This window comes from Cryptotermes secundus, unplaced genomic scaffold (genome assembly GCF_002891405.2).
Source record: "Cryptotermes secundus unplaced genomic scaffold, Csec_1.0 scaffold73, whole genome shotgun sequence".
NCBI classification, from domain to species: domain Eukaryota; kingdom Metazoa; phylum Arthropoda; class Insecta; order Blattodea; family Kalotermitidae; genus Cryptotermes; species Cryptotermes secundus.
Window position 1 is genome coordinate 2,843,956 of NW_019738871.1, and position 27,496 is coordinate 2,871,451.

The 27,496-nt window shown below is 38.0% G+C and overlaps 2 protein-coding genes and 1 long non-coding RNA gene across 5 annotated transcripts in view; 1 reads left to right on the top strand and 2 right to left on the bottom strand.

The window, feature by feature from the left end:
- LOC111871057 (serine/threonine-protein kinase greatwall) overlaps window positions 1–8,442 on the bottom strand; it is a 31,718-nt gene extending 23,276 nt beyond the window's left edge. For 2 of the 3 annotated variants that reach the window (XM_023863809.2, XM_033754090.1), the window contains exons 1-7: window positions 8,170–8,442; window positions 7,928–7,983; window positions 6,654–6,754; window positions 4,661–4,752; window positions 3,974–4,205; window positions 2,271–2,368; window positions 543–657 (exon numbers count right to left, since the gene is read on the bottom strand). In XM_023863809.2, coding sequence (XP_023719577.1) covers window positions 543–657; window positions 2,271–2,368; window positions 3,974–4,205; window positions 4,661–4,752; window positions 6,654–6,754; window positions 7,928–7,983; window positions 8,170–8,259 — 784 coding nt within the window. In that variant the 5' untranslated portion in view covers window positions 8,260–8,442. Of the gene's footprint in view, window positions 1–542; window positions 658–2,270; window positions 2,369–3,973; window positions 4,206–4,660; window positions 4,753–6,653; window positions 6,755–7,927; window positions 7,984–8,169 lie in introns of those variants that run through there. The other variant, XM_023863810.2, reaches the window with a different exon arrangement.
- Window positions 8,443–17,203: 8,761 nt separating this feature from the next.
- On the top strand, window positions 17,204–27,443 carry LOC117282830. Its single transcript, XR_004513728.1, has 2 exons — window positions 17,204–17,289; window positions 26,827–27,443. It is a non-coding gene; the product is annotated as an uncharacterized LOC117282830 (long non-coding RNA).
- The window catches only part of LOC111871056 (serine/threonine-protein kinase SIK2), a 68,005-nt gene continuing 57,791 nt past the window's right edge, over window positions 17,283–27,496 (bottom strand). The window contains exons 9-10 of the mRNA XM_023863806.2: window positions 19,208–19,343; window positions 17,283–18,309 (exon numbers count right to left, since the gene is read on the bottom strand). Coding sequence (XP_023719574.1) covers window positions 19,212–19,343 — 132 coding nt within the window. The 3' untranslated portion in view covers window positions 17,283–18,309; window positions 19,208–19,211. The remainder of the gene's footprint in view (window positions 18,310–19,207; window positions 19,344–27,496) is intronic.

The following is a 27,496-nucleotide window of genomic DNA, read 5'->3' on the forward strand; positions in this document are numbered from 1 at the left end:
CGACACTTGCTGCGAGAAGCCATGGTGAAACTGAATGAATGTGAAATATTTTTTGAACTTTTCCTTCTCGCAGGGTTCTGACAGTAATATAGACCCCCACAAAGTTTACAAGGGTTCTTTACAACCATGCACAAAAACTATCATATATATGTCTTTGGTTGATGAGAGCCAAGAGAGCAAATAAGGGAAGAGATTTTCAAAGCGTTAAAACACGCCAACGCCAGGGAACGGCTGGCATCGCCCTGACGTTAAAACATGCCCGCGCCAGTCAAAGAGTTAATATAAGAAGAAGAAAAAAGGGTGCAAAACTCAGAACTAAAACAACTGAAATGGTAGGAAAATTAGAAAGTGATTTAAATTAAGGAAAAATATACACAGCAGGAACATAAATACAAAGTGTTATTGCATCTGTGCAATCAGAACTTCTTCATATCTTACAGTCCAGAAAGTTGTAATACATTAAAATGAATGTAAAATAAATTTGCCACAGTCCCAACTATTGTAATAACTCTTGACAACCATACAAAGAAACCAGTACATACTTGCCTCGCCCTCACGTTGCTCCAAGAAGGGTGTGAGGTTCTGTGTTGGGTCCTCACAGCTGGACGACATGCTGAGGTGCGTGTCACCAGGCAGCATGCCACTCTGACCTGAGCCCTGCATCATACAAACAGCACCACCATTCAAACTGAACAAGTTGTAGGCTGGTATGGGAACTAATGATTCATTAACTCCAATCAGTGGCTGTATCCTGCACCAACAAAACCCAGTTCACAGCCTCAAAATCCATTTTCCCAAGACTGTGTTCCTCTGACTTATGCCCAGATTTCCCAAATTATCTCTTTCCATGAGATTATCCAAACAGAACTTTGCCTCACACATTACATATCCTGCCTACCTTAAAGCCCTTGATTTAAGCACTCTCACTACCAGAAGAAACTTGGCCTCTGACATTAACGGAAGAACAAAATGATGAGAATATCTGGGCCTGAGGTGTCTAGAACAAAACTGCATAATGAGGAGCTTAACTTGTACTCCTCACCAAATATAAATAGGACAATCAAGTAAAAGGAGATGAGATGGCTAAGGCATGCAGCACACATGGAAGAGACGAGAAATGCCTAATGTTTCAGTGGGGAGAAAGAAAGATACTGGATGTAGAGGGGAGGGTATTAATATTGTGACGTAGTTGCGCTATGCAGGACACCCCCTCCCCCTGCCAGCGGTGATGTAACAGTGTCGGAGCGCTGTCGCTGCTACGGTAACAGGCCAGTCAACATTCCGGCCCCCTCCCCCGCCGTGACGTAACAGGGGATACCGCTGTTGACACAGGCAACAGGGAGCAGTATAAAAAGCCGGCTGAGCAGTATCTGAAGAGAGTGTGCGATTAGGAGTGACACAGTGTGGATCGTGAAGTTGCCGAAGTCAGTTGCAGTCTAGCAGTCGCCGAGAGCAGGAGAAGTATTTGTGATATTGCAGATGGCAGTACTTGTGTAATTGTGAGAGTGAATGTGGAATAAATCTCCTACATTCAATATGGCGTAAAGTTATTTGTCGCGTGTCACATACCTAACACGAGACAATATAGATCTTAGAAAAACAGAATTATATATGAACAATCTGTTGCAGCGATGTACAACTCACTCATTCACCTCTGTCTTTAATGCAACTTAAAATTTCTCACACTCTCTCTTTAATTTAAAACAGCATGAAAATCATATCAACTGCTAAATGTTTTGGCCTTGCTTGACTATCTTCAGGCAGCTGTTCATTTTCTGAAACCGTCACATGGAACTAGATCTTAAGTCAGTATATTTCCATACTATTTCATTATCACTGTTCATGCTATTATTTTTATTTTTTTTATTGCTAGTGGGGTGGGTCTAAGTCCCTTGTACTGCGGCCACTTCTGGCCTATTGTACCAGCCCCAGATGATAGGGGAGGGTGATTGTGGAGCAATTGGTGGAATGAATATTTGCAGGGGAAACCAAAGTACTCCCAGAAAACGAGCCCCAGCGCCACTTTGGCCACCACAAATCTCACTTGACCAGACATGGGATCGAACCCAGGCTACCGCAGTGGGAAGCCAGCGACTAACCACTTGAGTTATGGCACAGCCAAAATTATAATTAATGTTATTTAATTTGAATCAAAATTAATTATCATGAATTAGTTGTAGTTAAGGGCTCGCAGCACAAAAATTAATGGAAGACAAATCACCCAGAATTTATTACAGGGAACCAAAAATACCTGAAAAATGTATACTTACGAATGAAAGATGTGAGGTGAGTGACAACAGCTGTCCTGGGGTACGACTGAAGGAAAGTCCAGCCTCCGATTCGGTCACCAGGTCCGATATTTCCAGATCTGCATACATAGAATAAGTCATGCTATTCACCCAATTGGGGGCACGCAGTAGTGTAGTTGGCTGAGGCATTATGCTACAAGCTGGAAGGTCGCAGGTTCAAGTCCCAATGAGGTCACTGGATTTTTTCAATTGACCTAATCCTTCCAGCCGCACTATGGCCCCGGGGTCAACTCAGCCTCTAAGAGAAATGAGAACCTGGAATATTCTTGGGGGTAAAGCATGGCTGGCATATAAGGCTGACAACCCTGCCGCCATCTATGAGCCGACTGTCTAGAAAATGTGGGAACATCAACATCTCACAACCCTATGGGTCTCCACAGCCTGTTACAGGGATAGCTTTAATTCTTTGCTTTATTTTTATTCACTCAGTTAAAAACTTAAACTTCCTGTCCCCGCTTATTGTACTGGATCCGCACACGTTCTGCAATGTCTACAAGTTTCCAACAAATTTACTGTAATGTTTGGACTGTGTGAGGGATCTGGGAGTCGGGGTGTTGCAACGTTCTTCTGTGAGAATAGAGATTATACAAAATTTTGTTTATCTGACCTACACCAATACCTCTAAAAAGGTTCAATATTTCTGAATGTGGGTAGTACCTGGCCCATCATGTGAAAATTTGTTGCCCTAGTAGAGGAGGAAGACTTTGCTGTTCAGGCAATGAAACTTTCAACTCTACCAAAGACAGAATGTGAAGAACACTGGTCCTCCCCCATGGTTTGGAGAACATGCTGAGACCGCAGACCACATATGGAGGCACTAAACGGACACAAAAGTTTCAAAGTATGCCACAAATGTGACTAATTGCTGTCTGTGAATGTGCAGCGACCTTTTATGCCAAATGTTATGAAGTGATTTAAAATATAGTATGCAGCATTAGTGTTAATTTTGAACTCCATGATTGATTGATCTTACTCATTTACAGAGTTCTGACTAATTTACGTGTTTATAAATAACTGTGCCTATTAAACAAGTACGTAATAGAAAGTATAATGTGACCAGTGGAGACGATGAAAGTATGGGAAACTTGGATTATTTTCAATTTTCAACTTTATTTTCATCCATAACTGAAGTGAATACAATTGGACATGTCAAGAAATAATACATCACATGCCAAAGTCACATAAAAATTATACAATGATCTATCACAATAATATACTGCGATGTTCTGGTGAAGCTTCAGGATGCAATTTGCAGAAAACGTTCAGGACGACTGATAAACGGGGTACTGCTTCAGCATGACAACGCCAGACCTCCTAACTGGTTGGAAAGGAAATGGAAGGAACCAGCCTTGACCTAATTTCAGTTATTACCTTTGCACAAGCTGGAAAGGAATGAAGAACCATCTCAGTCAGGATATCTGGTCTTCAGGGCAAGATGTGAACTCAGGTTGTCAAAAATAAACAATAGAAGCCCTACCCACTTGACCGCAATATCTGGCAGATCCACATTAACACATCCACAGTCTACCCTGTCACCTAACAGACTTAAGTTATTACATACCAGTGCTCACCTCATCAAGTGAAGGGCTGTTGTCATTGTTTACATAAATAAATATCATTTTCTCTCACAGATGTCACTCAAACGTAATTAAGTTCATACAAACCTCTCCGAAACTCAGATATGCGGCTCAGTCCAAAGTCTGTGAGTTTGATGTGGCCACAGTCAGTAAGTAGCATGTTGTCAGGCTTGAGATCACGGTGTGTGATTCCATGTGAATGGAGATATTCCAGTGCCAATGTTATCTCTGCAGCATAGAACACGGCCATGTTCTCATCAAAGTAACCGTAGATGCTGAGAAGGGATTTGAGGTCACCTCCTACTAGGTATTCCATCACCTGACAACATACAACATAAAAATTGAACTTAAGCAAGAGCAGTTACCAGATGGCCACAACCATGGACCAAGAAAAAGAGAGAGAGAGAGAGAGAACACATACACACAAACTGACCACATTTTAAGTGTTACAAAATATTCATCAATCTAAGTCACGTACCAGAGACCACCCAAATATATTATGACATTTACTTTGTAGTCACTGCAGTTAACATGATGTAAAAATATTGTAGCAGGTTCCTTATGATTTGAATCTTCATCTCCAGTCTCTTTCATGTGCATTTGCAACTCTGTAGGGTGCCTATTAAATTCATCCTGTCCATCCATCTGCATGCATGAAGTGCCAAACAGATTTTCGTGAAATGAGATGCCCACTGGGAAGTTTCAATACAAGAATCCATTTGGCAACAAATGTGTACAAGTATTATGCAACTATCTATCTCCCTCTTGACTTACCAGGTAAATGTTGTGGTTGGTCTGCAGGGAGTAGAACAGTTGAACACAGAATGGACTGTGTGATAATGCAAGGGCATTCCTCTCCATCACCACTGCAAACCCATTACAAATATGAAGATTGCTGCCTTCTACAGTGTCACACCGTATAGTTTGGTAGCCTGACTCCTGGGATGTGATGTCACACAGTCTGGTCAATAGGTACCAGTGTTTGAGAGGAACCAGCAGCCTCCATCATCAGAGTGATATCTACCACTTTACTCAGTGTTTTAACCCAGAAACTGTAATCTTTTTGGTCACTTATGAGAACCCCAAATCCCATATGGCAAGAATGTTGTGTTATGTGGTATTACAACTAAAGAAAGTGAAGCAAATCTTCAGAGTTTCATGCAGAATGCTAAGAGTCCCAAGAATCCCAGGGGCTGCAGGCCCTTTGTGAGCCCTGGCCTTCCTCAGGATTGCTCGCCATTCTTCTCTATTCAATGCTACATTCCTCCAGTTCTTTACACCCAAAATTCTTATGTCCTGCCAAATTTAATACATCACTCTCACAATTTTCTCATTGCCAATCTGTACACAAATTTATGATACCATTGATTGCATTAGAAGGTGAATATAACATCATGATTTCAAAAGCTGCAATCAGACAGCAATTAGGTATTGTTTAAGTGACAAATCTATCTGTTCCAGTGACACCCTGAATCAACATTATTACGACAATAAAATCAAGGTCGATGAGAAGGGCAAGACATGTAGCACATAGGGACAAGATGAGAAAGTCATACAAAGAGTTGGTTGGAAAATATGAAGGGAAGAAACAACTTGGGAGACCCAAGTGTGGATGGGAGGATATCATAAGAGAGGGTATGTGAGGGTATGGACTGGATTCATCTGGATCAAGACAGAGACCAGTGGTGGACACTTATGAACACAGCAATGTGTGAACCTGAAGGTTCATTACCTAATGAACTTCCGGGTTCCACAGAAGGTGGGGAATTTCTTGACCAGCTCAGCGACTACTAGTTTCTCTAGAAGAACTTTGCTCCATGGGGTTACTTACCACAGCCAGGCTCTCAAAACAAAGAGAACACTGTAAGTTTGAAAAATCTTGTTGGAAGTTGAACTAAGGAGATACTGAGGGGACATACACAAACAAACGACTTCTTAATATGTAACAGGACACACTTTTAGCAAACCCAGAAGAATGTCCTGGTGGCACATTTCAATCAGTAATATAATCATGACCTTTAACTTCTCCACAAAGCAACTTCCACTCTCTTTTCACTCATAAATATGCTCATGGCAGACAAATCACGAAGATGAAGGTAACAATTTCCCATGAAATGCTGGTACCTATCTATCAACTACATTGCATCATATCCTAGAAAACAGTAACCTTAATATTCTCGACAAGATCTTCAGCTATATTTTACATTGGGTTTTCCTAAAGCCTCTATAATATAGATGGTTTTAAAGCCCCAAAAATACAGTAACTTCTATACCAGAAAATCATTAAAATGCAAGACTAAATCAGTACTTTTGGACTATTTCAGAAAATAGGGCTCTAAGATCCAGAGAACATAAACACACACATGTGCATAGCTTCCCATCCTTTATACAGAAGCAAGTCTCATTAAAGCATTAAAGCACTGTAATGTTCTACCATACATCATGTTGAGGAACAAAGGAAGATCTATAAATCCCTCAGTCAAGGATCAAACATCCCAATCTGACTCCAGACTTATATCTGGGAGATGCTCAGTTTGAATCTTGGCCAGCATACTGGCTATCTTGACTGAAGTTGTTAGTGGTCTTCCTCTGTCCCTCCAGCCAATGCTGGGATAGTACCTCAGTGAGGACACAACCACTTCCTTCCAAATCCTTTCCAAATCATCAAACATCTATCATCCTACTATCTAGTGACATAGTGTTGATACAGAAAAACACTGTTAAATAACCCATGAAAATAGACAAGAGCATCCAGCAATGCAATTACCTTGGCTGGCCATGTTTTTGTTCACCATCTCTGACTTCTTCATCACCTTTATGGCATACACTTGGTCTGGGTTGCTCTTCTTGTAGCCTAAAAAAACTTTGCTGCAACATGCCATCAATGTAAACTGTGTTAACTCATACACTTAGATGACTGAAACGCAGAACTGTTGCATCACTTAGAGGAATGAAATGTAGCAATAATAACAAAATTATAACTTACTTCCTGTCATATAGAACATATTCTGACATTTGCCACTATTCATCACTTTGAAGAGACTGTACTGTAATACACTCTAGCCAACTGCAATAATTCATGCTGGAAGCCTCACAGGATAAATCATTATAGCAGCCCAAAATTTCAAGTAGAGGTATTAAAAACTACTTTTCCTGTTGTTCTTATATGTGTCAGTTCATTCCAAATCCACTACATACATTTAGTACACAATGGTAAACTTAGCACAGTCCGTACAGTGACTAGCTACAGGCTGGACAACAAAGGGGTCAGAGTTTGAGTCCTAGTAGGGTCAAAAATTTTCTCTTCTCCACATCATCCAGACCAGCTCTGGGGCCCACCCAACCTCCTATCCAATGGGCATTGGGGCCTCCTTCCCTAGGGTTAAAGTGGCAGGGGCATTAAGCTGACCACTCACCTCCAGCTAGTGCCAAGGTCAAGAAAATGTGGATCTGTACATCCATTCTCCCATACACCTTCATGGCGCAGTGCTTAATGAGTTTAGCACGGGGACAACTTTACTTTAATGGTAAACTTCAAACTGATATATTCAATCCATAATTCCAAACTGCTAATTATTAAAATTAGGTACTGATATTAATTTCATTTTTCAGTGCAGCTAATTCTTAAAATGGTATGTATCTCATGATTAAGTCATTACCTTAAGGTTGTATTCTTCCATATGAAAAAGAAATACAGATTTATCCTAACACGACGTCTTACTCACCCACCTAACAACTAGACTGCATTCTTGTAGCACTTTCATGCATGACATAAACCGAACACGGAAAATAAAAACGGCGCTAACAGCACGAAAAAGTTAGCATCACATCTTACACTATGATTTTGTTCAAGTATACAATAATCTATTTACATATTACTAGGATAATAAAACAAAACAATTCCAGAATACTAAAGCTATGCACATAAATCTCAACAGTATTTGAGACATAACCCAACAAAATTATCACAGAAAATTAAACCCATATGAAATATGCCCCATCATAATCTAACTCTGCAGGTGGTATAACTTAGATACTTACCCAAACGATCCTCTGCTTATTGGCTTTATAATATTAAAATCCTGTATATCTGGCACCTGGAATATAATACACGCGCTTTATAGTTTATATAAAATATAAACTGACACTTCAATTGATACAGTTCATGACTATTACAACTATTAATTCAGTTACGAGTGATCAATTCAAGTGTGGGCCTCTCGTATACCATATTTTAAACCCCCAACCCTAAAAAAAACATTTTCTTATAAAACGAAACTCACTTTCGTATTTGTATCTGCTGGCGATGGAATCGTTTGCAATATTGAACTTTCGGATTCTGAATTTCGTGGATCGGACTGCCCTGTATTCATGTTCTTTACTCTTTTACGAGATGTAGAATTGGGCAACCTAAGGTCCTAGGTAAGAACTCTTCATATGAAACATTAAGAACACTAAAATACCGAACACGCATTTGACAAAATAATTCCGTCCAACACCTAAGTCAAACACATTAAACACATTTAGCTATTCAAAATTTGAATGGATACTTCCTACCAGAGACTATTGTATAACCGGTATAACCCACGGTTCACCAACTGGTATCAACTACAGAGAATATATGTAAATAAAAAAAAAATTGCTCTATCAAAGTTATTCGTTCCAGCAGCTTACTGTGGCGAGATGGGTGAGTTTGTCGCAAAACGTCGCAAAGGTCTCAGAGGCCGAAATTTTGATGGCGTAATTTCTTTGACACTTCTTATGGGATATGAATCTGAAGTGATCAAGAATTGTTTCATTTTCCAGATGATAATTGGCGGCAAACAAAATACGAAATAAAAAACAAATGAAAGATACAATCCTTAATGATATGTTATCTTATGTGCCCAATATTAATAAAAATATTATTACGTGTTAAGTGAATAGACACGGGGTTTGGATTGGTAATTGGATTAATTGAACTCTCAAAATTTGTAACTACAATTATTTATAGCCCTGTCGCTAATTCACTCACTCTACACTTCACTACAGCCCTCACCAAGTCTTCGAAGTTTGCTGTGTCTTCTCCGGTTGTTGCCTGGTAACGGCTCTCAACGCCATACATTCCTCGGCTTCCGTGTTCAAGTCCTTACCAGCTGGCGACTGTTTCATAGCTCATAGCTCCTCATAGCCTCTACTCCTGGCCCTCGGTTGTTTGGCTGGTTAAATTTCTTCTGGGCTTCGCCAGCACAGTCATTCTTGGCTTCAGTCTCAACGAGATCCATGACCAAGATTTTAATTCTCTCCTAGACATGCATGTGTTTCGAAATGGGGCCTCCTCTTCGATGAAGGTAGCGTCGGTGCTGGCGGCGCTACACTTTTTACGCCGTAGTTTCAGCACGAGTGTATTCGTGCTGTCATGGCGTCGAGGTCGCTATGGACTTTGTGCATTCTTTGTTACTGCACTATACTAAGTAACATTTATACAAGGTATACAGAGGTTTCCTGTCAATGAAAACTTTTTCTGCCTTATACAATTACTATGAAACTGCATTTAGTCAGCTGAACGGTCCTAGGCCTGACCTCCATCAAATTTAAGCTTATACTTCCCACACCTGGCTTCTTCCTGTCCAGTACCACGTACAACTAGAAGTATAGGGAGTTTTTCCCCATTAGTCTGAAAATCTTTGTAATATACGAAAGCTATTCGGAAAGTAACCTCCGTTTATTTTAGGCAACTAATGCAGTAGCAGGCAGAGAATTTGTGCATGAGATGTAGGGTCATATGACTCATTGGTTTGTAAACCATCATATCACTGGTCACTTAGTGTTTGTTCTTGTCTCTACAGAGTGAACTATGACATGTCCCGCAATAGGCAACTGTAAGACACTGGTGTAGTATGTTGAAAGACGGGCGGGTGAACGAATATGATTGGCCGTTTGTAGTGAGTAATATACGAAGGCTATTCGGAAAGTAACCTCCGTTTATTTTATGCAGCTAATGCAGGTGCGGGTGGAGAATTCGCGCATGTGAATTATGATCTTGTTCAAAGTGAAAGATGACGCTTCACCACTTCTGAACTTTTCGTGTTAATTCCTCAAATCTCACTCACTGTTCTCTACAAGATTTATCACAGTAAGGCTAGGCTGTCACAAATCTTTCACTAGATGGGTTCCAAAAATGTTCACTGGTGTTCACAAATCGCAGGGAATGGCTGCAGCTTTGACTACACTTGTGATTTGAAGGGCCAGTGACACTGTGATAAATCCGTTGCCAGGAGACAACTAGTGAAGACTGAGAATCCTAATGTGTGTGCAACGGTGAACTGGAAAGTGTGTAGAATAGTGATAGTGCTGTATTGCCTGCGGTCCTAAATGGTGTGAATGTATAATATGCAGTAAATCCAATCATCCAATCCAAAACCCCACTTGTAAGTCATTCCTACACATGACAATATGTAATGGCAGACAGTTATGACTTTGTATGTGTTTGTCATACATGTATGTCCATTATGTAATTCTCATGTTGTAGTTGATTTTATATACTTACACAGGCAGCAGCCTTATGCTTTAAACTATGCCATCTGAAGGATAAGAATGTAACTTGTTTTTTTGTTTTAAAGGATAAAAGAGGAAATGAGACATAGATGTGAAGGGGATAAGGAAAGAAAGGGGGTGAGGGATGAAAAGAAAAAGATCACATGTTAAATTTTATCTTGCTTCTCAGCTGGTAATTAAGGTTGTTCCTTCCATATATTTCTGTCTATTCATAACTATGTTCAGTTAATGTGAATAACCACAAGGTATTTAACAAAAGATAACTTTATGTGAGGCCCTGTGCCTTGCAATTAATACAGAATAGCCCCATCTGGTTTCTGGATAAAAGTAATCGTCCACTCTTTCTTTACATGATATCACAATGCAACACTACCTAATAATAATAATATGGGAAAATGTATCGCCTAAACCAGAAATATGTACAGTTGAATGAAATCTTTGTGTCACTGAGATTTAGTTTACAGTGTTTCTGTAAACACTGTGGTCCCTGCTGCCTTCTGGTAGAAGTCCAGCAAATGACGAACAGAGAGCACATGCTGCTGAGACTGACAAAAGAACAATGGAGAATGCAATATTGGGCTTGTGCCCACTAAGGAGCACAATGTATGGCCTAGCAACCACATTTCATTATCTAGGGAAGTAGGTCATGACTTCAAGTCACAACACACTGTTTGTATTCATGAGCCAGGCTTAGTGCTACCATGAAATAGGTCAATATCATGAACCTAATAAATTCAGTTAACTATCTCCATGGAAGACGGGTTTTCTTGAGAAGCTGATAGTTGCATACAGCACGGGTCTCCAAACTACGGCCCGCGGGCCACATGCGGCCCGCGATGTGATTCTATCCGGCCCGCGAAAGAATTGTGCAGAAATGCGCCAATTGAACTAATTTTCCAGTGAGTACTGGTAAATGTGATTCCGAGCTTATTGACCTGACATATTATACTGCAGTTCGATGGCTTAGCTGTGGAAAGGTTCTTTTGCGCTTCTTTCAGCTCAGGAATAAAATCGATATATTTCTTATCGAGAAAAACCATCACGAACCACTTTTATCAGATACCGAGTGGCTTTGGAAATTAGCATTTTTTGCTGATCTGGTGAACCATATGAACCATTTGAATTTAAAGTTGCAGGGTGAAAATAACTTAGTCTGTGATTTATTTGCACTTATCAAGGCATTCAGAGCAAAGTTGATACTTCTGGAAAGCCAAGTGAAAAATTGTAACTTTGTTCATATGCTATACTGAACAGAGTTGCATAAAAAGGGTGAAGCAGAATTTCCTTCCTCCTTTGCAAATTTAGTCATTTCAGATTTGAAAGAACAATTTTGGAAGCGATTTGCTGATTTGGATTCCAGTGCTCAGAAAATGAGATTGTTTCAAAGTCCATTTGACTGTGATGCTGCAGATGTCCCAAGTCAAATTCAAATGGAAATTATTGAACTTCAGGAAAATTACCATATTAAAGACAAATACAAGGAAGGAAATTTGATCAAATTTTTATAAATTTCTGAACTCTGAGCAATTTCCAAATTTAAAGAAATTTCTTGTAAATTTATCTCCATTTTTGGGACGACATATCTGTGTGAACATACTTTTTCCCAGATGAAGTACATCAAGTCGAAATACAGGGCAAATTTATCCGACGAACATTTAAAGTCGTTACTTGTGATTAGCATTTCAAAATTTGAACCTCAATTTGATCAGATTTTAAGAATGAAAAAAGAGTTCCATCATTCACATTCATTGTTTTATTATAATTTGTGATGAAAATATGAGCATTTGCTGCTACTGTCTGTTGTCATTAATATGCGATAATTTATTCTCACGTACTTCGTATTTAGTTTATGAAATTCTGTGCTTTCAATAAAACTCATATACCTGGAGTTATTACTTTCTCATTTTATCCGGCCTGTTGAAAGTGCTGAATCACCTAATGTGGCCCGCGGTTCGAAAACTTTGGAGACCCCTGGCATAGAGTAAAGAAAATCATAGCATTTTATGAAAAACAAGGGTTTGTTACCATGTTCACAAGATCCCACCACCGGTCCCTCTTCTGAGCCAGATGAATCCAGTCCATACTCCTAATCCTATTTCTTTAAAATTCATTTTAAAAGTAACCTTCCATTTACACCTAAATCTTCCAAGTGGGTCTCTTTTTCAGGCTTTCTTACCTAAACTTCACATTCACATTTCTCCAATGCATAATATATATTCCACCTACCTCATCTTCCTTGAATTGATTATCCTAGTAATATTCGAAAGGAGGTACAAATTATGAAGCTCCTCATTATTCAATATTCTCCATCCTCCTGTTACTTCTTCCCTTTTAAGTCCAAATATTCCTAATTTCCCCAGCACTCCGATCTCAAAAACCCCCAGTGTATATTCTTCTCATAATGTAAGACACCACATTTCACACCAACACAAAATAATGCGGAACATTAAAGTCCTGTTTATTTTAATCTTTATACTTTTAGACAGCAGAAAAGATGAAAGAAGATTCTGAACTGAATAGCAGAAAGCATTCTCCAAATTTGATCTGATATTCATTTCCTCAGGAATGCGATTCTTGAAGAGTACTGTCCTCTGGGATAAAATGCTGTATAGTCCCCTGAAAGACAAGTGATGTTTTGGAGGAACATTTCTTCCCCATGCTCAGGGTTGAAGAACTAGCTGAGCAAGACACCAACCAGGAAGCAGGTGGCAAGCAGAGCCTTGAAGATGGAGGCAATATGTTCCTCTGAAACGTTGGTTTACTTTCAATGGACTACACGGTGTTATATCCCAGAAGACTCTTCTTAATCACCACTGTGAGGACCTCAAATCCTACAGAATGCAATTCTTATTTGTTACTGTCATCCCAAAATATTGACAATCTGCAACATTTCCAAAAGATAACAGATCCAGTCTGCACATTAAAAACAAAATTTGTACAACTTTCTTGATGGTGTGCAGTAACATTCTTGTTAAATCAAACTCCATGATCCATATGAATTTTACATTCTGTATGGGTGTTTCTCAGCAATGAGCTCTGTCAGACAGAAATAAAACAAATGTTGGCTGCTATGCTGTGTATTCTACTGGAGACACAGACTAAATAAACACACACATTGTTAAATGTCAAACACAAAACTCTTTGGTGTAACAAAACATTTCCCTCTGACCAGCAGAGGTACTTGCATATAAAAAGAAACTGAAGGCAAAGCTTGAACATCAAAAAATTACATAATAAATATATTATAAGCCTACTACATAATTAAATTAATAAAATTATTGCTACAGTCACTCATGTTGACTGCACTGCACATATACTAATTCCTCTATTTCTTGCTACAAGTTATTGCTCAGATTGTCCACACAATGTCACTATGTTCCCTGTCCAGTGAGATGTGGCAAACAGCCTCTTGTTGGTGGAGAAAATTTCAGTCATACTATGAGATCTGGAATGTCAGCTTTCTTACACCTTTTCAATTCTATAGTGAAGGGATGAAAAAGTTTTCAGGAAATGGGCTGCATAACCCTTTCAGACCTCAGACACACAATTCTGTTAGTATATTATTCCAGTCTCATCACATCAGAACACCAAAGTATGTGATCACATTCTGCAGAAATGGGCTGGTCTCTGTCAACAATAATGACTGTTACTATTCTTTCCTGTTATAAGAATGACCACAATTAGGAGAACGAAGAAACAAAATGTTCTTATTTATGTAGGAGAATACTGTCTTCTGGAATGTGTTGCCATGTAGTGTTGTAGAAGTTTTATCATTTTTAAAAAGAATATACTACTTCAGTCTTCACTGTTCAAGATCTGATAACCAGGCAATGAAAGGAAGTGGATAACAGATTTTTAGGGCCATGTTCCATAATCTTCTCCTTGCTCCTATTGATTATTCTGGGCTCCTATCCATGCCCATAGATAACCATATTTCTGACATGTGGCTCATATAATTGGCTGCTTGCTTAGTGTATGTTTAACCTGGAAGATGGAGGCAGTAGGTTCCTTTGAAACATTAGTGATATTTCACCTGACTATTTAACATAATACCCCAGAAGACAGTATTCTTTATAGTCATCACTCTTAAATTCATAAGTCTAAGATATTTTTATTGTTGAAGAATCCATGATTCCCGACAAATTTATCTATTCTGATTACCTGAGTCTGAAAGGGAGAGGAGAATTCTGGAACAATGAAAATATCAATAGTAGGCACAATACCAGGCTGCATATTTCCATAAGATTTCTAATTATAACTTATTCATTGACTGTTAACACTTTCATACTGAGGTATTTGACAGGAATTATTTTCGGTTTTATATTTTCATGATGATTTATAAAGTTATTTTTCAAAATGCTGCAAATGATTGGTTTGAAATGTCAACAAATACCAGCACAAATCTATGTTCACCGTTATTTTCACACACCTAAGTCGAGAGTGAATTAAATTTATGTATCTTCTTTGCAAAATATGAAATATTGAAGGCCATACCAAGATAGATAGAGCTTCATGTGACTGAATATTTAAAGAAACTAAAAACTAACAAAGGGACCTACGTTACCTTATGTTCTTTACACTTAAATACCCTGAGCATTAATAAAAATTGAATAAAAAAGTAAATAAATATAAACAGCATGAAATGGTTTTACACTTATTTATGGCCCATTAACTGAAATATCTGTCCATCTCTGTGACAGAACTTCATGAAGGCATGAGAATGTTTTAATATTTGGATGTTTAGAATATTCATTCTTAACCTATTATGTATAACATATAGTTTCCTGCAATACACACCATTTAAAATGAGCCATAAAATGAGTGTTTATGTCATGACTTGTCAGTATATAGGCCATCATAGGAAACCTAAACAATTTTACAGGCTAGACCAAACTTTTGTCAGTTCTCCAATCTTACCAACAAGGCTGTGTGAATAGTAGTCAGGACTGGCTGCTATGAGTGCAAATATTTTATGGTTTTACTTAGCCCTTCTTAGCTCTATCCTATTAGGCCATAATGTCTGCTTCTCACTCTTCAGTTCTCCACTCACAGTCATTCAGACATAATTAACATGATGCTGTGTTACCTCATCAGTTTATAAAATTACACAAACTAACCTAGGAAACAAATAAATAATATCCAAGCTTATAGAAAATGGATGCTACATGGATTATAGTCTTCAATGAAAAGTTTTGTCACCTTTATTCATGAGTTCAGGAAATGTAGTAAAACACAAGTGATCATTCTCTTTTCAGAAATAAAAGGTCAGGTGGGAGACAGTGATACTTTAGAACTGCTGACAAAAATAAATCAATAAACTTGAGTTGAAGTAAACAAAAAATATACTGATTCCAACTTCTGTTATTCTATAACATTAAGTAACAGATTTTAAATTATTTTACGTGGGTTACTTAAAGAGGAGTCAGTACACTATACTGTTGTATAATTTTGGCATTTGGGGTTTAGCTGCACTGTGTGTTTAAATTTCTCCATTTTTATGGACAATGCAGTCACCATCTTGTTTATCATATGGCCACTTCCCATTGAATAGCATCATACCCCACATACGCAATCTTATTTCTTAACGTGAATTCTATATATCAGGCTGCATCCTCCTTCCACCTCATTCATGCTGAAGATGGCAACTAATCATCATCATCATCATCAGTAATCTGTCAGACAACAGGTCCACAGTCTCTTCCAAAACAATTCCTCCACTTAATGCGATCTAGAGCTTTCTCCTTAAAATGACAGTATCCTCTTCTGTCCCCAAGGTCATCCAGCATCTTCTTACGTCTTCTTCCTCGTCTTCTTGTCACTTCTATCCGCCCATCTATCTTTCCTTCGATAACTTCTTTTAGAAGGCAGTTTCTGCGTAAAACATGACCAATCCAATTAGCCTTCCGTTTTCTTATTTCGTGTAGGATATTCCTCTGCTCACTGACTCTAATTAACACTTCTTCATTTCTCACATAATCGGTCCAACTGATCTTCTCCATCCTTCTCCAACACCACATTTCGAAACTTTCCAGATGTTTCTGATCTACTGCCCTAAGTGTCCATGTTTCAGCCCCATACAGAGCTATGCTCCAAATGTAGCATTTCACTAGTTTCTTCCTCAAATTTAAGTCCAATTTGCTGGTAAAAAGATTCTTCTTCTTGCTAAATGCAGCTTTTGCCATGGCAATCCTGGATTTAATTTAAATGTGTGAAAAATGTTAAAACTTCAACACATGCTGCAGTTAAACTTTCAAAGCTGAAATTATACATTCCTATAAAAACTCTAGAACAGGAACACAGTGCCGCTGCATATCATCATAAAAAAACATAAAAGTAACCTGGTTTTCCTCATTTCCTCCAGGCAAATTGATTTAGCCATGAGTACCTCTCTTCAAATCCTTTATAATTCATAATGCATTTATCATCCTACCATTTGATATTAGATAGTCTAGCTACTGACAGAAATGTAAAATAATCCACAAATAAAAAGTTAAAACAAAAGCCATGGAAAAGACGCCAATCTGAAATCAGTCTATAGAGTCAAATTGCTTAAACCCTTTAGTGTGCAAATATTTCCTGATGGTCTGTGTATTCAACTTTCAGACTGCACTCCTAGTCTGCATGGTACATGCATTACAGTGCCTGACTGATCTGATCTTTATCACAGTGATGTTTCCTCCACTATCAGAGCTGCACTGGACTTCCTAAAACATCATTATGGAACTATTCATTGCTAACAGGAACCTGAATTGAGGGACGATGTACTTGTATTTGATGATCACTTCACGGGTAGAGCCATGGGACAGAAAGAACCCTCAATAGAGGTGAAGTTGATGAAGATGTATGGAGAGTGCCACTGGACAGAGGTGAGTAGTCATCTTTACACCCAGGAAAGAGCCCTTAGTGCTCAATCAGTAACAAAGTGGGAGTATCCCAAAGCTGGGCAGATGGGGTGGTGAAGAAAAACTGAATCCCTATCATCCATTTACTACAAAATATGGTCTATATAAATAACGTGAAAACTATGCCCATAGATCCCCTTAGCCAATGACCCTCTCCTGTATCTTGGGAATAACAGGTTAGTTTGTCAGGTAGCAAAGTCCTACCACAGAAAAGACACAAATCAGCTGATGTAGCAACTAGGATATTGGATGAACAACTGAGGAGCCAGTCAGTGGCTAAAGAGTTTTTCCATCTTCATAGCATTAACACTAGTCCTCAGTTCCGCTGATCCTCCAGTGGTCACACGGTGGCTGTGGTATGAAGTTGAGCACTCACTTCCATCTAGTGTCACTTAGGAATGAATGCAGCTACACTGTCACTGTTCCTTCATCTTCATATCATGGTGCTTATTAAGCACAGTAACAACTTTACCTTTACCTTCACATTTTGGTATTATATTAAACTTTGATGGTAGCCATTATTTTTGAGACCTCATGCCCCACAAAGCCAACTTTCAATTCCCACTGAATGAGAAACACAGGCTTAACATTATATTTGTGTTAAAATATCTGGCATAATTTCCTAAAACAAGCAACAGTAAGAACATAAGTTTACAACCTCTTGAGACCATGTCCATTTTGCATCAGTGGTTTCAATTAACAGACTCTCAGACATGGCATAGAGAAACAGATCTCATCTGCCTGAAAACTGCAGCAGTCTGAGATCACTGTGCTATCTGGACCAGACTGGACTGATACCTCTCACAAAACAGTACAGCGAAATGAAGCCCAAAATGAAGAGCCTGTGACATTTTTCTCTGTACTTGGCACTTCACTTGACATGCTGGAGAGTTCATGTGGAGTTACAAGTAATGTTTGTTCTGCAACATGGAAGGGAACTGCAATACTGTCTTCTCCACACTTAGCCATTTAGCTAAGTCAAAGCTGCAGAAAAAGAATACCAGAATAATATAAGCCACACTGACTATAACAAACAGACATACAGTATATGTGTCTCTAAATGAAAGCATAATTTTTTAGAACTATATAAATAGAAAAGTTCAAGGCTTTTAACTGCAACATCAACTACCTAACTAGCTAACCAAGCACCTACCTAACTAACTAGCTGCATAAGCAGAGTCCTTCTTGGGAAGGTAATAGTTAATCAGCTAGTCAAATTCCTATCTTTTATGGAACCTGAAGGTTCGTTAGACACTCGGTAAGCATAACAGAACATGTGGTACCTTAAGAAGAACTTTAAAGACTAAAATATGCAGAGAAACACAACTTAAAAGTTACGATGCAGCAGCATTATCAATTTTGCTATATGGAAGTGAATCTTGGACAATTAAAGCAAAAGACATAAATGTAACAGAGTCAGCAGAGATGATATACTTAACAACAGTTAAAGGCTGCACTATGCTAGACCATATTAAGAATAAAGATATTATGAAAGCACTAAAAATACAACCACAACAAAATAAAACAGACAAACACAGACTGGGTAAACAATCTGGGTAGAATGACTGCTGAAAGAATAACAGAACACATTCTACAGTGAAAACCAAAATGACATCAAAACAGATAAAGATTTTGGAAAAGATGGAATGAGTGTGATAAGTCAGAACAGGCTTTTCTAACTATACTATGCTGTGAAGTGAAGTGGAATGGAGCAGTGAGGGGAGGAGGGAAGATGGAGAAGGGTATTCATTAGAACAGGAGGCATTGCAGCAAGCAGACAACAGCATAACATGAATCAGAATCAAGCATGGCAATCACATACATCATAAAGCATGCACTGTACTCTGCAGAGTAGGAGATGTAAGCGAACAGCATGACGAACCTGCTCACATTGATTCCATCTGCTCTGTCAGCTCCAAGACTGGGCTCTCACACACTGGTTGCATGGGTGACAAAATGGGCTGCCAGGGGATGCTGCCCATTGCCAAGTATGAGCCTGTTGCAGGAGTCGTTGATATCTGAGAACAGAAACATTCCAGTACTTACTTTATAAAAAGAGATGCCACATTAACATTTTCCTCTTTATGCACGGGGTATCTCATTTAGAAGCAATGGCTCCTTTGGTCTAGGTATGTTTCTCATTTCAGAAGGCTGGTGTTCCACAAACTTACAACAGTGAGGGCCAACTATTTGTGGCTCTTCAACAAAGTAAAAGGTACATTTGTCATGGAAATGTAACAGAAAAAAGACTGCTTTGAAAACCAGAATGGAAAGGTTACCAAATATGCTTCTACCAATAAATGCTCTTCTAACATTTTCTAGCATCTAAAGGCTTTGTTTTAATGATATGCTTGTTTCAGAAGATGATAAATTTTATAAAATTGTCAGTGAATATGAGACTTATATTATGCAATCAATTACAAAATAGAATCATGGGAATTGAAGAGGAGGAAATTTAAAAGAAAGCCGAGATCCTACCAATTACAACATACATTTTACTCTGCAGATTAATTTTTATCATGTTTATTGGCCAAATATGATATTTGAGTTGGTTTTCATTCATGAATTTTTCCTGTATTGCATGATTAGTTTGAAGGAACTTAGTTGAAATATTTGTTACTTTTAGATATATATGTAAGACGTATCCTATGTCAATGGTTTGACTAATGAGTATAAATAAAATATAATTAAATTTAATGGAAAATTTGAATGGCATTCCAAGGTCATGAAAATAATTGAAAGGTTTCAAGTGGTTAAACAAGAAGCAAACACACTCTTGAAAAGAGCTGTTTTCTCACATGTAAGTAATGTAGTGGGATAAAAATTCAGAACTTTGCTTGCCACATGCTTCTTTCTGGTTACTTGCCTGACCTCTCTTTGCCTGTGGTAAAGGAGGTAGGTTGTTCCTACAAAATGTTAGTGAACTTCTACCACACTACATGATGCCAAATCTCAGAAGGTAGTTATCATGATAGTCACCACCGTGAGCGCATTTGCAGATATTAACTTGCACTGTAGTGGAAATTCTAATTCTGACACTTTATTATTCAGCTCTGAATATTATAATTGAGAATTGATGGCCCTTCCTATTACATACCTTACTTTTCATCACATTTCTTTTGTACAAGCTACTGTCCATAAAGAATTCCCTTTCTTTGTCACTGGTTCACAAAGTCTTCCTGATGATCGTCATTCTGTTTCCTTTCTTTCTGCACAGTCCTTCCTGCCTTCTTTCAAGCCATTTTCTCCCTGGCTACCTTGCATGAGGTTTGCTTCCATTTCAGATTATAAGCTTTATCTTCATTCCTGTGACAGGGTTTTTCTGATATCTGATATATTACTTGTAATCTTTTCCTTACCAGAGGTATTCATGTGTAGACAGTGCTCAGTGAAATGCACCCTATTTATTCTCATATCTACTATGTCCATGTTTTTCAAAATGTTCATCTTCTTCTGCACCACCCTATTTTACACTTGCTTCACTATTTAAACAAGATGACACAATCAGGTCATGCCTCTGAGGAGTGTTCAATATAACAATGTCTGTACTATTGCTGCTCATTGGAGAAAAAAATGGAAATACTGTGACACAGTATATCAGCTATTCGTAGACCTCAAGGAAGCCTATGACTCAGTTAGGAGGGAACTATTGTACAATATTCTCTTAAGAGTTTGAGGTACTCATGAAACTAGTTAGGCTAATTAAATTGTGTAAAAATGAAACATGTATGAAAGTCTGTATAGGTAAAAATTTGTCTGATAAGTTTCCCATCCATAATGGTCTAATACAAGATGCTTTATTCCCATTGAAATTTAATGGGACATATCAGCTGCTGGTCTATGTTGACAATGTGAATATACTGGGAGATAATGATTGATTTAAAGGCAGCCATTTTACATGGCCACATGACAGAATTATGGTTCACTCGACACAGATGCAGGAGGACAAGGACGGCACATGAAGCTGAGTAAAGCCACGCTGTTCATTTCTAGTCATGCATGTAACATTTTAACACAGAAAATTTATACATACAGAACACGCTACACTAAAGTACTGCAATAAATTATATAATAGTAAAAATTCAGGAAAATGCTTTACATTAAACCAATGCTGTCTTTTATTTATTTATTGTTTACTTTATGACGCTGACAACAGCTCAAAAATATAGATTGCGTCAAATGATATGATTAATGTTTGATGAATTAACAAGGATGTGGAAGGAAGGAGTCATGGCCAATATGAAGGCATTATCCCGGTATTAGCCTGGACAGACTGGAGAAAATTAAAAAAAACTCAGACAGGATAGTTAGCGTCCCGGCTGAGAATCGAACCAAGCACTTTCCAAATGCAAATCAGAAACATTTCCACCTGGAAGAACTTCCTCTGTTGTTTCTGACAGCTATAATTATATCTGAAACACTTAGCAGTCTCATGATGTACTTTCTTCCAGATTCGTGACGCCACATATATAACCTGCAACTCACAGCTGAATAAACGTCTGGATATTTATTTTAAACACACCAGCCTTGTATGAACTTTCAGATGACGCATCAATCATACACTTACATATGCAGACCTACAGATAACACAAATTTGTCTGGCGGGTTTTCAACTGAGAGTGAGTTTTGTCTTCTGGAATATAACGCCCTGTATTTCATTGAAAGTTCAGTGATATTTAGGAGGACAAGACACCTTCATCTTCAGGGCTCATGAGTAAGCGAAGCAAGAAAGCAGCATGAAGCATGCAGCAAGTAGAGACCACATGTTCCTCCAAAACATCGGTTGACTATCAATGGACTGTAAGGCATTATACCCCAGCACATCATTACACTCCCTGTGAGGACCTCAAATCTTACATAAACAAATAGTATACTGGCAACAAGATGCTTGTCTTTTCCGCGGCAGACAGCAGTTAGTCTGGGCACTTTTTGTTTTCTTTTCCTGTCTTCTTTTTTAATATCATCCCAATATCTGCATAGTTGATAGCTCATTTTTCTTGTTTGCCTCCTCATTGCACTTTCTTACACCTTCACTTACTAGGTGGCATCTTTCCTAACGATTTTTTGGAAGATCAATTCAAAATTTAAGAAAAATAATACACTATTTTACAGCAAACAACTGTCCATTCCTAATTCATTCATTTCTCAAAGATATTTTCTATGGTATATATAATGTTCATTGCAACTGACCAAGTACACTACAGTATCATGTGACACTATTCTGATTACTGTACATTATAGAAAAAACAAGTATTAGCACAGACACAATATTAATACCATGTTCTCACACTGGATCCTGCAGCTAATGTTTCCAAACTCTGTGTCCACTTATTACTGTTGCAGCAATATAATTAATTTCTTCTGCTTGTCCCGCACATTTCCCTGGCTTCTGCAGTTGTCATCATTGCATACCTATTCCAGTGTGAGTTATGTTACTCTTACTGCATAGCTGCTTCAGTGTGAACCATGGCTTCATCACTGAATACTTATTACAACTGTGTGCCATGGCAAGGCTATTGCATATGTCATGCTTAATGGGCCAAAAGCAGGAAATAAATCATAACAAAAGACACAATGATACTTGAACATACCATTTAATAATAAAATTATGACAAAGTCTGTGATATCATGCAAATCATAAATATGAGTAATGTTAACAAAGAAAATAATATTAAGAATAGTGGAGTAGCAATAACAGTAATGGTGGTGGTGGTGGTGATGATGATGATGCTACAAAGCTGCAAACAAAACATGACTCACGAAATGTCACTCACTTTATACAGTTACACTGATGGCAAAGAACTAATGTTTCATTACATTGTAAAGTCTTCAGTGGTAATAATAAATTGCTAGTATGAGATTCACAATGTATCTCATCTGACAAGATATCACTTACTATGTTAAAATGATCTCAACTTCGTACTATCTGGGCGACTAGATTTCTCCTATGGACCATTTCATTTCAGTTCCATAAATATGAACATACTTATATATGCCACAGTTCTGTATTATATATAGCATCTTGTGTTTGGCTCAAAATGCTGCACCTAATTGTCACTCAAAGTAACGCACCAGTGATGCTGTTCACTTGTTGTAATTGTTTATTAACCAAAAGATATTCCACCATACACTAGACAGCAAGGTAATTAGTTAATGAAATTATACTTTTCATCTGCCATATAGTCATTTTCAGCCGATGTGTTGTGTGTCGCAGTTCTATTCTAAGAGCCATACAGAAAGTACCAAGAAACATGAACATAAAGCAGCAATAAGAAGGAACTACTAAAACAGTGAGAGGGGACAAACACAATACTGATCCACGAGCAATCATACAGTCATAACAAAAGAGGGAAGAAACCCAATATAATATCAAATTTTTAATATTAAGTTCAACATCAATTCTAATTACAGCTTAAATACATCTTAATTCTAATTTTAAACTATATTGCATTTAAAACATCTCTGCAGTTGCATCATCACCAGACAGTGAAACGTCATTATATCAGCAATAAAAATGTTCTATTTTAAATATATGTGAAATAAATCGATATAGTACAGGCCTTGTCTTTTCTTCCATAACACTGCCTATACAAGGTACGATGCACCCTCACAGATTTTCAGACACAGCATAATACCTGTACTTGCTAAAAGAAAATCAACAGATCACACAAGAGACCAGAAACACTGCATTACAAGACATAAAATGCAAGGAACCTATAGATGACTGCAGGGTAATTGAAACATGCCATTTCTATTAATGAAATAACTTCATGTACAGTGTATAGGGAGAATTGCTTTGTGATTAAAAATAAGCAAAATGATGTTTTTGTCCAAATTATGATAAAATAAATCCAATGCCACTTTGGACTGGGGGACTACCATATATTTTCCTCCGTCCCACATCAAAGCACCTTGACTATAAGCAAACAACAGCAATCTCAATTATGTTTGCAAGGTACCGAGTTCAGAGTCACAAGTTTCCCAATTCCTTAAAGAGCAGTCCCTTGAAACAACGGCTTCTGCCCTCATCCATTTCAATTCATTCCGTATAATCATTCTCTCAACACATTTGACCTCGAACTGACTCATGCACCTGACAAAGTGTGATTAAAGATCTATTAATATAGAAATTGTGTGGTAAATTCCTACCTCTTGGGTACAACATAAAATTAACCTTAATCGCTGTAATACCTTAGGCTAGATCAATCTGGACCTCTACAGTTTTCCATCATGCATTAAATGTCTTCTACTTAAAAACCGATACTGTAAACATATAATTACTCTAATGTCAGTGACTATATTAACTCATTTTAATTGATAAATATTGTCTTCACTCCTAATACATTTATTATTACAGTCATTACTTATTATCAATTATATAAAGCACTTCTTAGGAACCATATTTCTGCAGCCATAAATCATGGTTCTCTGTTTCACAAATACAGACTTCCCTATTCCACAGAGAATTATATTAGTGTAAACTCTTAGTTTACATATTATATTTATTATTAAAATATGGCTGGGTGAGTAGTTAACCCTTTGCATTCCATAAACTGCTAAAATCAACTTGGAGTACATGAATTAAAATTCCCATAGCCAAAGAGATCAATTCGCTGTTAATTACTCGGAACTGCATTTCTGCCAAGAAGTGGCATCAAGTGTAACAAACCAAGCAGAAGAAAGAACCTTTTTTGCATGTGATCTGTAGCTGTTATTGTTTCAGGGTCATTTGAGGAAGTATTGTGGGTTTTCTATGCAAATGCATTAACCTCCAAGCAGTCTTGGCATTTCTAGTGGGTTGTCCTATGGAAGGGCTTGGCAGTTGTGGGGTTAAAGTAATTTCTTCAACACCACGCTGGGCAGACAATTAACACATGCTAGGTCTGCTATGCCTCAAATGTGACTATTGCAAAATTCTCTTACAAACTGCTGCTAGCAAATTCTTATCTGAGAAAACAGATTGAATGGGTGAAGGCGATATCAAGATCATGGCTGAAAAACACAAAACCGTTTATACTCACTTATTTGTAGTTTATTTAACAAAGTTGTCCATGTGCTTAACAAATTAAACACTATGCCATGAAGGTACATGGGGAAGTGGTTGTACAGATCCACATTTACTTGACCTTGGCACTAGTTGGAGGTATACAGCATTATATGTTTGGATGATATTAAACAATGAGTTGGAAAGAACATGGAAGAGTGTAGCTGTAATCTAGGGTACTGTCCTGGCAATTCCCTGGAAGAACCAATGAAAGCCATGAAGAACTTCAGTCAGGATAGTCAGGGAGCCAACTTGCAAAACTGCAGTTACTTAGAAAGTGATGACAGACAGATGGATGTCCATGAAAAGTTACATCAACCCTTATCAAATGGCCATGACTGCTTAGGAGTTCATCATTTCCTTCAGTTATAACAGTTCTAAGGCATGCTCATCTTATCTGCGGGTTTCTTTTTATTGCTAGTGGGGTGGGACTAAAACTCTTGTACTGCGGCCACTTCTGGCCTATTGTACCAGCCCCAGATGATAGGTGAGGGCGATTGTGGAGCAATTAGTGGAATGAAGATTGGCAGGGGAAACCGAAGTACTCAGAGAAAACCTGCCCCAGCGCCACTTTGTCCACCATAAATCCCACTTGACCAGACCCAGGATCGAACGCGGACCACCATGGTGGGAAGCCAGCAACTAACCACTTGAGCTACAGTGCAGCCCTTTCTGCGGGTTACTTCACAGTGCTTTCAGGATCTAGACTACAGAGTGCTGAAAGGTAGGGTCAGTGATAAATAATGAATTGGAAAGGTTTTGGGAAGAAACAACTGTTGCCTAACAGAGGTACCATCCTGGTATTTGCCTGGAGGGACTGAATACAACCACAGAAGACCTCAGTCACCATAGCTGGTGTGCCAGCAAAGTGTGTGTTTGTCAAGTACAGGAAGAATAATGAAGAATTAAGCGACAGTTAGTTCTGAAGAAATGGCATGCAGGAAGTTAAGGATCCATTATACAGGGGGGAGAAGTTTGAAAAATATTAGAAATGCATACCTGCAAATCTTTCAATCTCAGCATTACAATGAATTTCCTTTGACAGAACTTCCTTCTTGAAATTTTAACAGAACTAGAACTTCCCCAGGGTTTGTTTGCACATTGTTGTTACACTTTTACAAACAAATAAAATTGCCAGTTACAAGTATATTATTCCATTAGGAGAAAGTAATATCCATCAATTGCCACTCCATACAACATTTTGTTCATTACACTGACAAACAGTGCCATGACAGGAATGTTAGATCATTTCTCGCTGTACTCATTTCAGGTCATGGTAATGTACTTTACCAATGTGTCATTATATGGAAATCAACTGTTACAAACTACTAACAAAATTTTAGATTTTGTGATTATTAAATTTGTGACTGGGAAGAGTAATATCTCCTGACATGTAACAGGGCGTAGTCTTGTAGAAGATTCCTGATGTTTTAGAGGAACATACTGTCTGTTTTCAGAGCTGAAGAGAAAGTCAGGCAAGCAGCAAGCAGAGATTAAGCCAAGCATGAGACAAGCAAGCAGCAAGGAGAAACTGCTTCCTCTTCTGTGGTGAAGATCAAAACAGTACATTCCTCCATAATGCTGGTAACTTTCTATCAGATTATATGGCATCTCATCCCAGAAATTAGTATCTTCATAATGACAGAATGACTAAATCTACACTTGACAGGCATTCAATTTCAATGAGAACCTTACAGGCTAGAAGGGTAATATGAGGGATATGTTAACGAGAAGAAACAAATGTACTTTATTCTAACAGTTGACCCATGAAAGCTATATTCCAATGATGATATCTTTACTGCACCAGTATGACTTTATTGCTTGGGAATAGGGTATTTCACCTAGTACTGACTGGCAACCAGATTTTGATTCAGACATAACCAAATTATTATTAAAAAAAAAATACAATTTTCGAACAGCTGGGCTACATGCAAGAGCTGTTACAGCAGTGCACCACATGAGGAGTAAAATTTAATTGAAATGAATTACCTTAATTCCCCAACAGACTAGTATATTCCATTTTCCTTTGTCAAAGTTCTCCCTCTATGAGTTTTTCCTCTGTTGCACATCACACACATTGAAATGAGAAAAGTGAGACAATGTATCTAAAACACCTTTGAAGGTGTG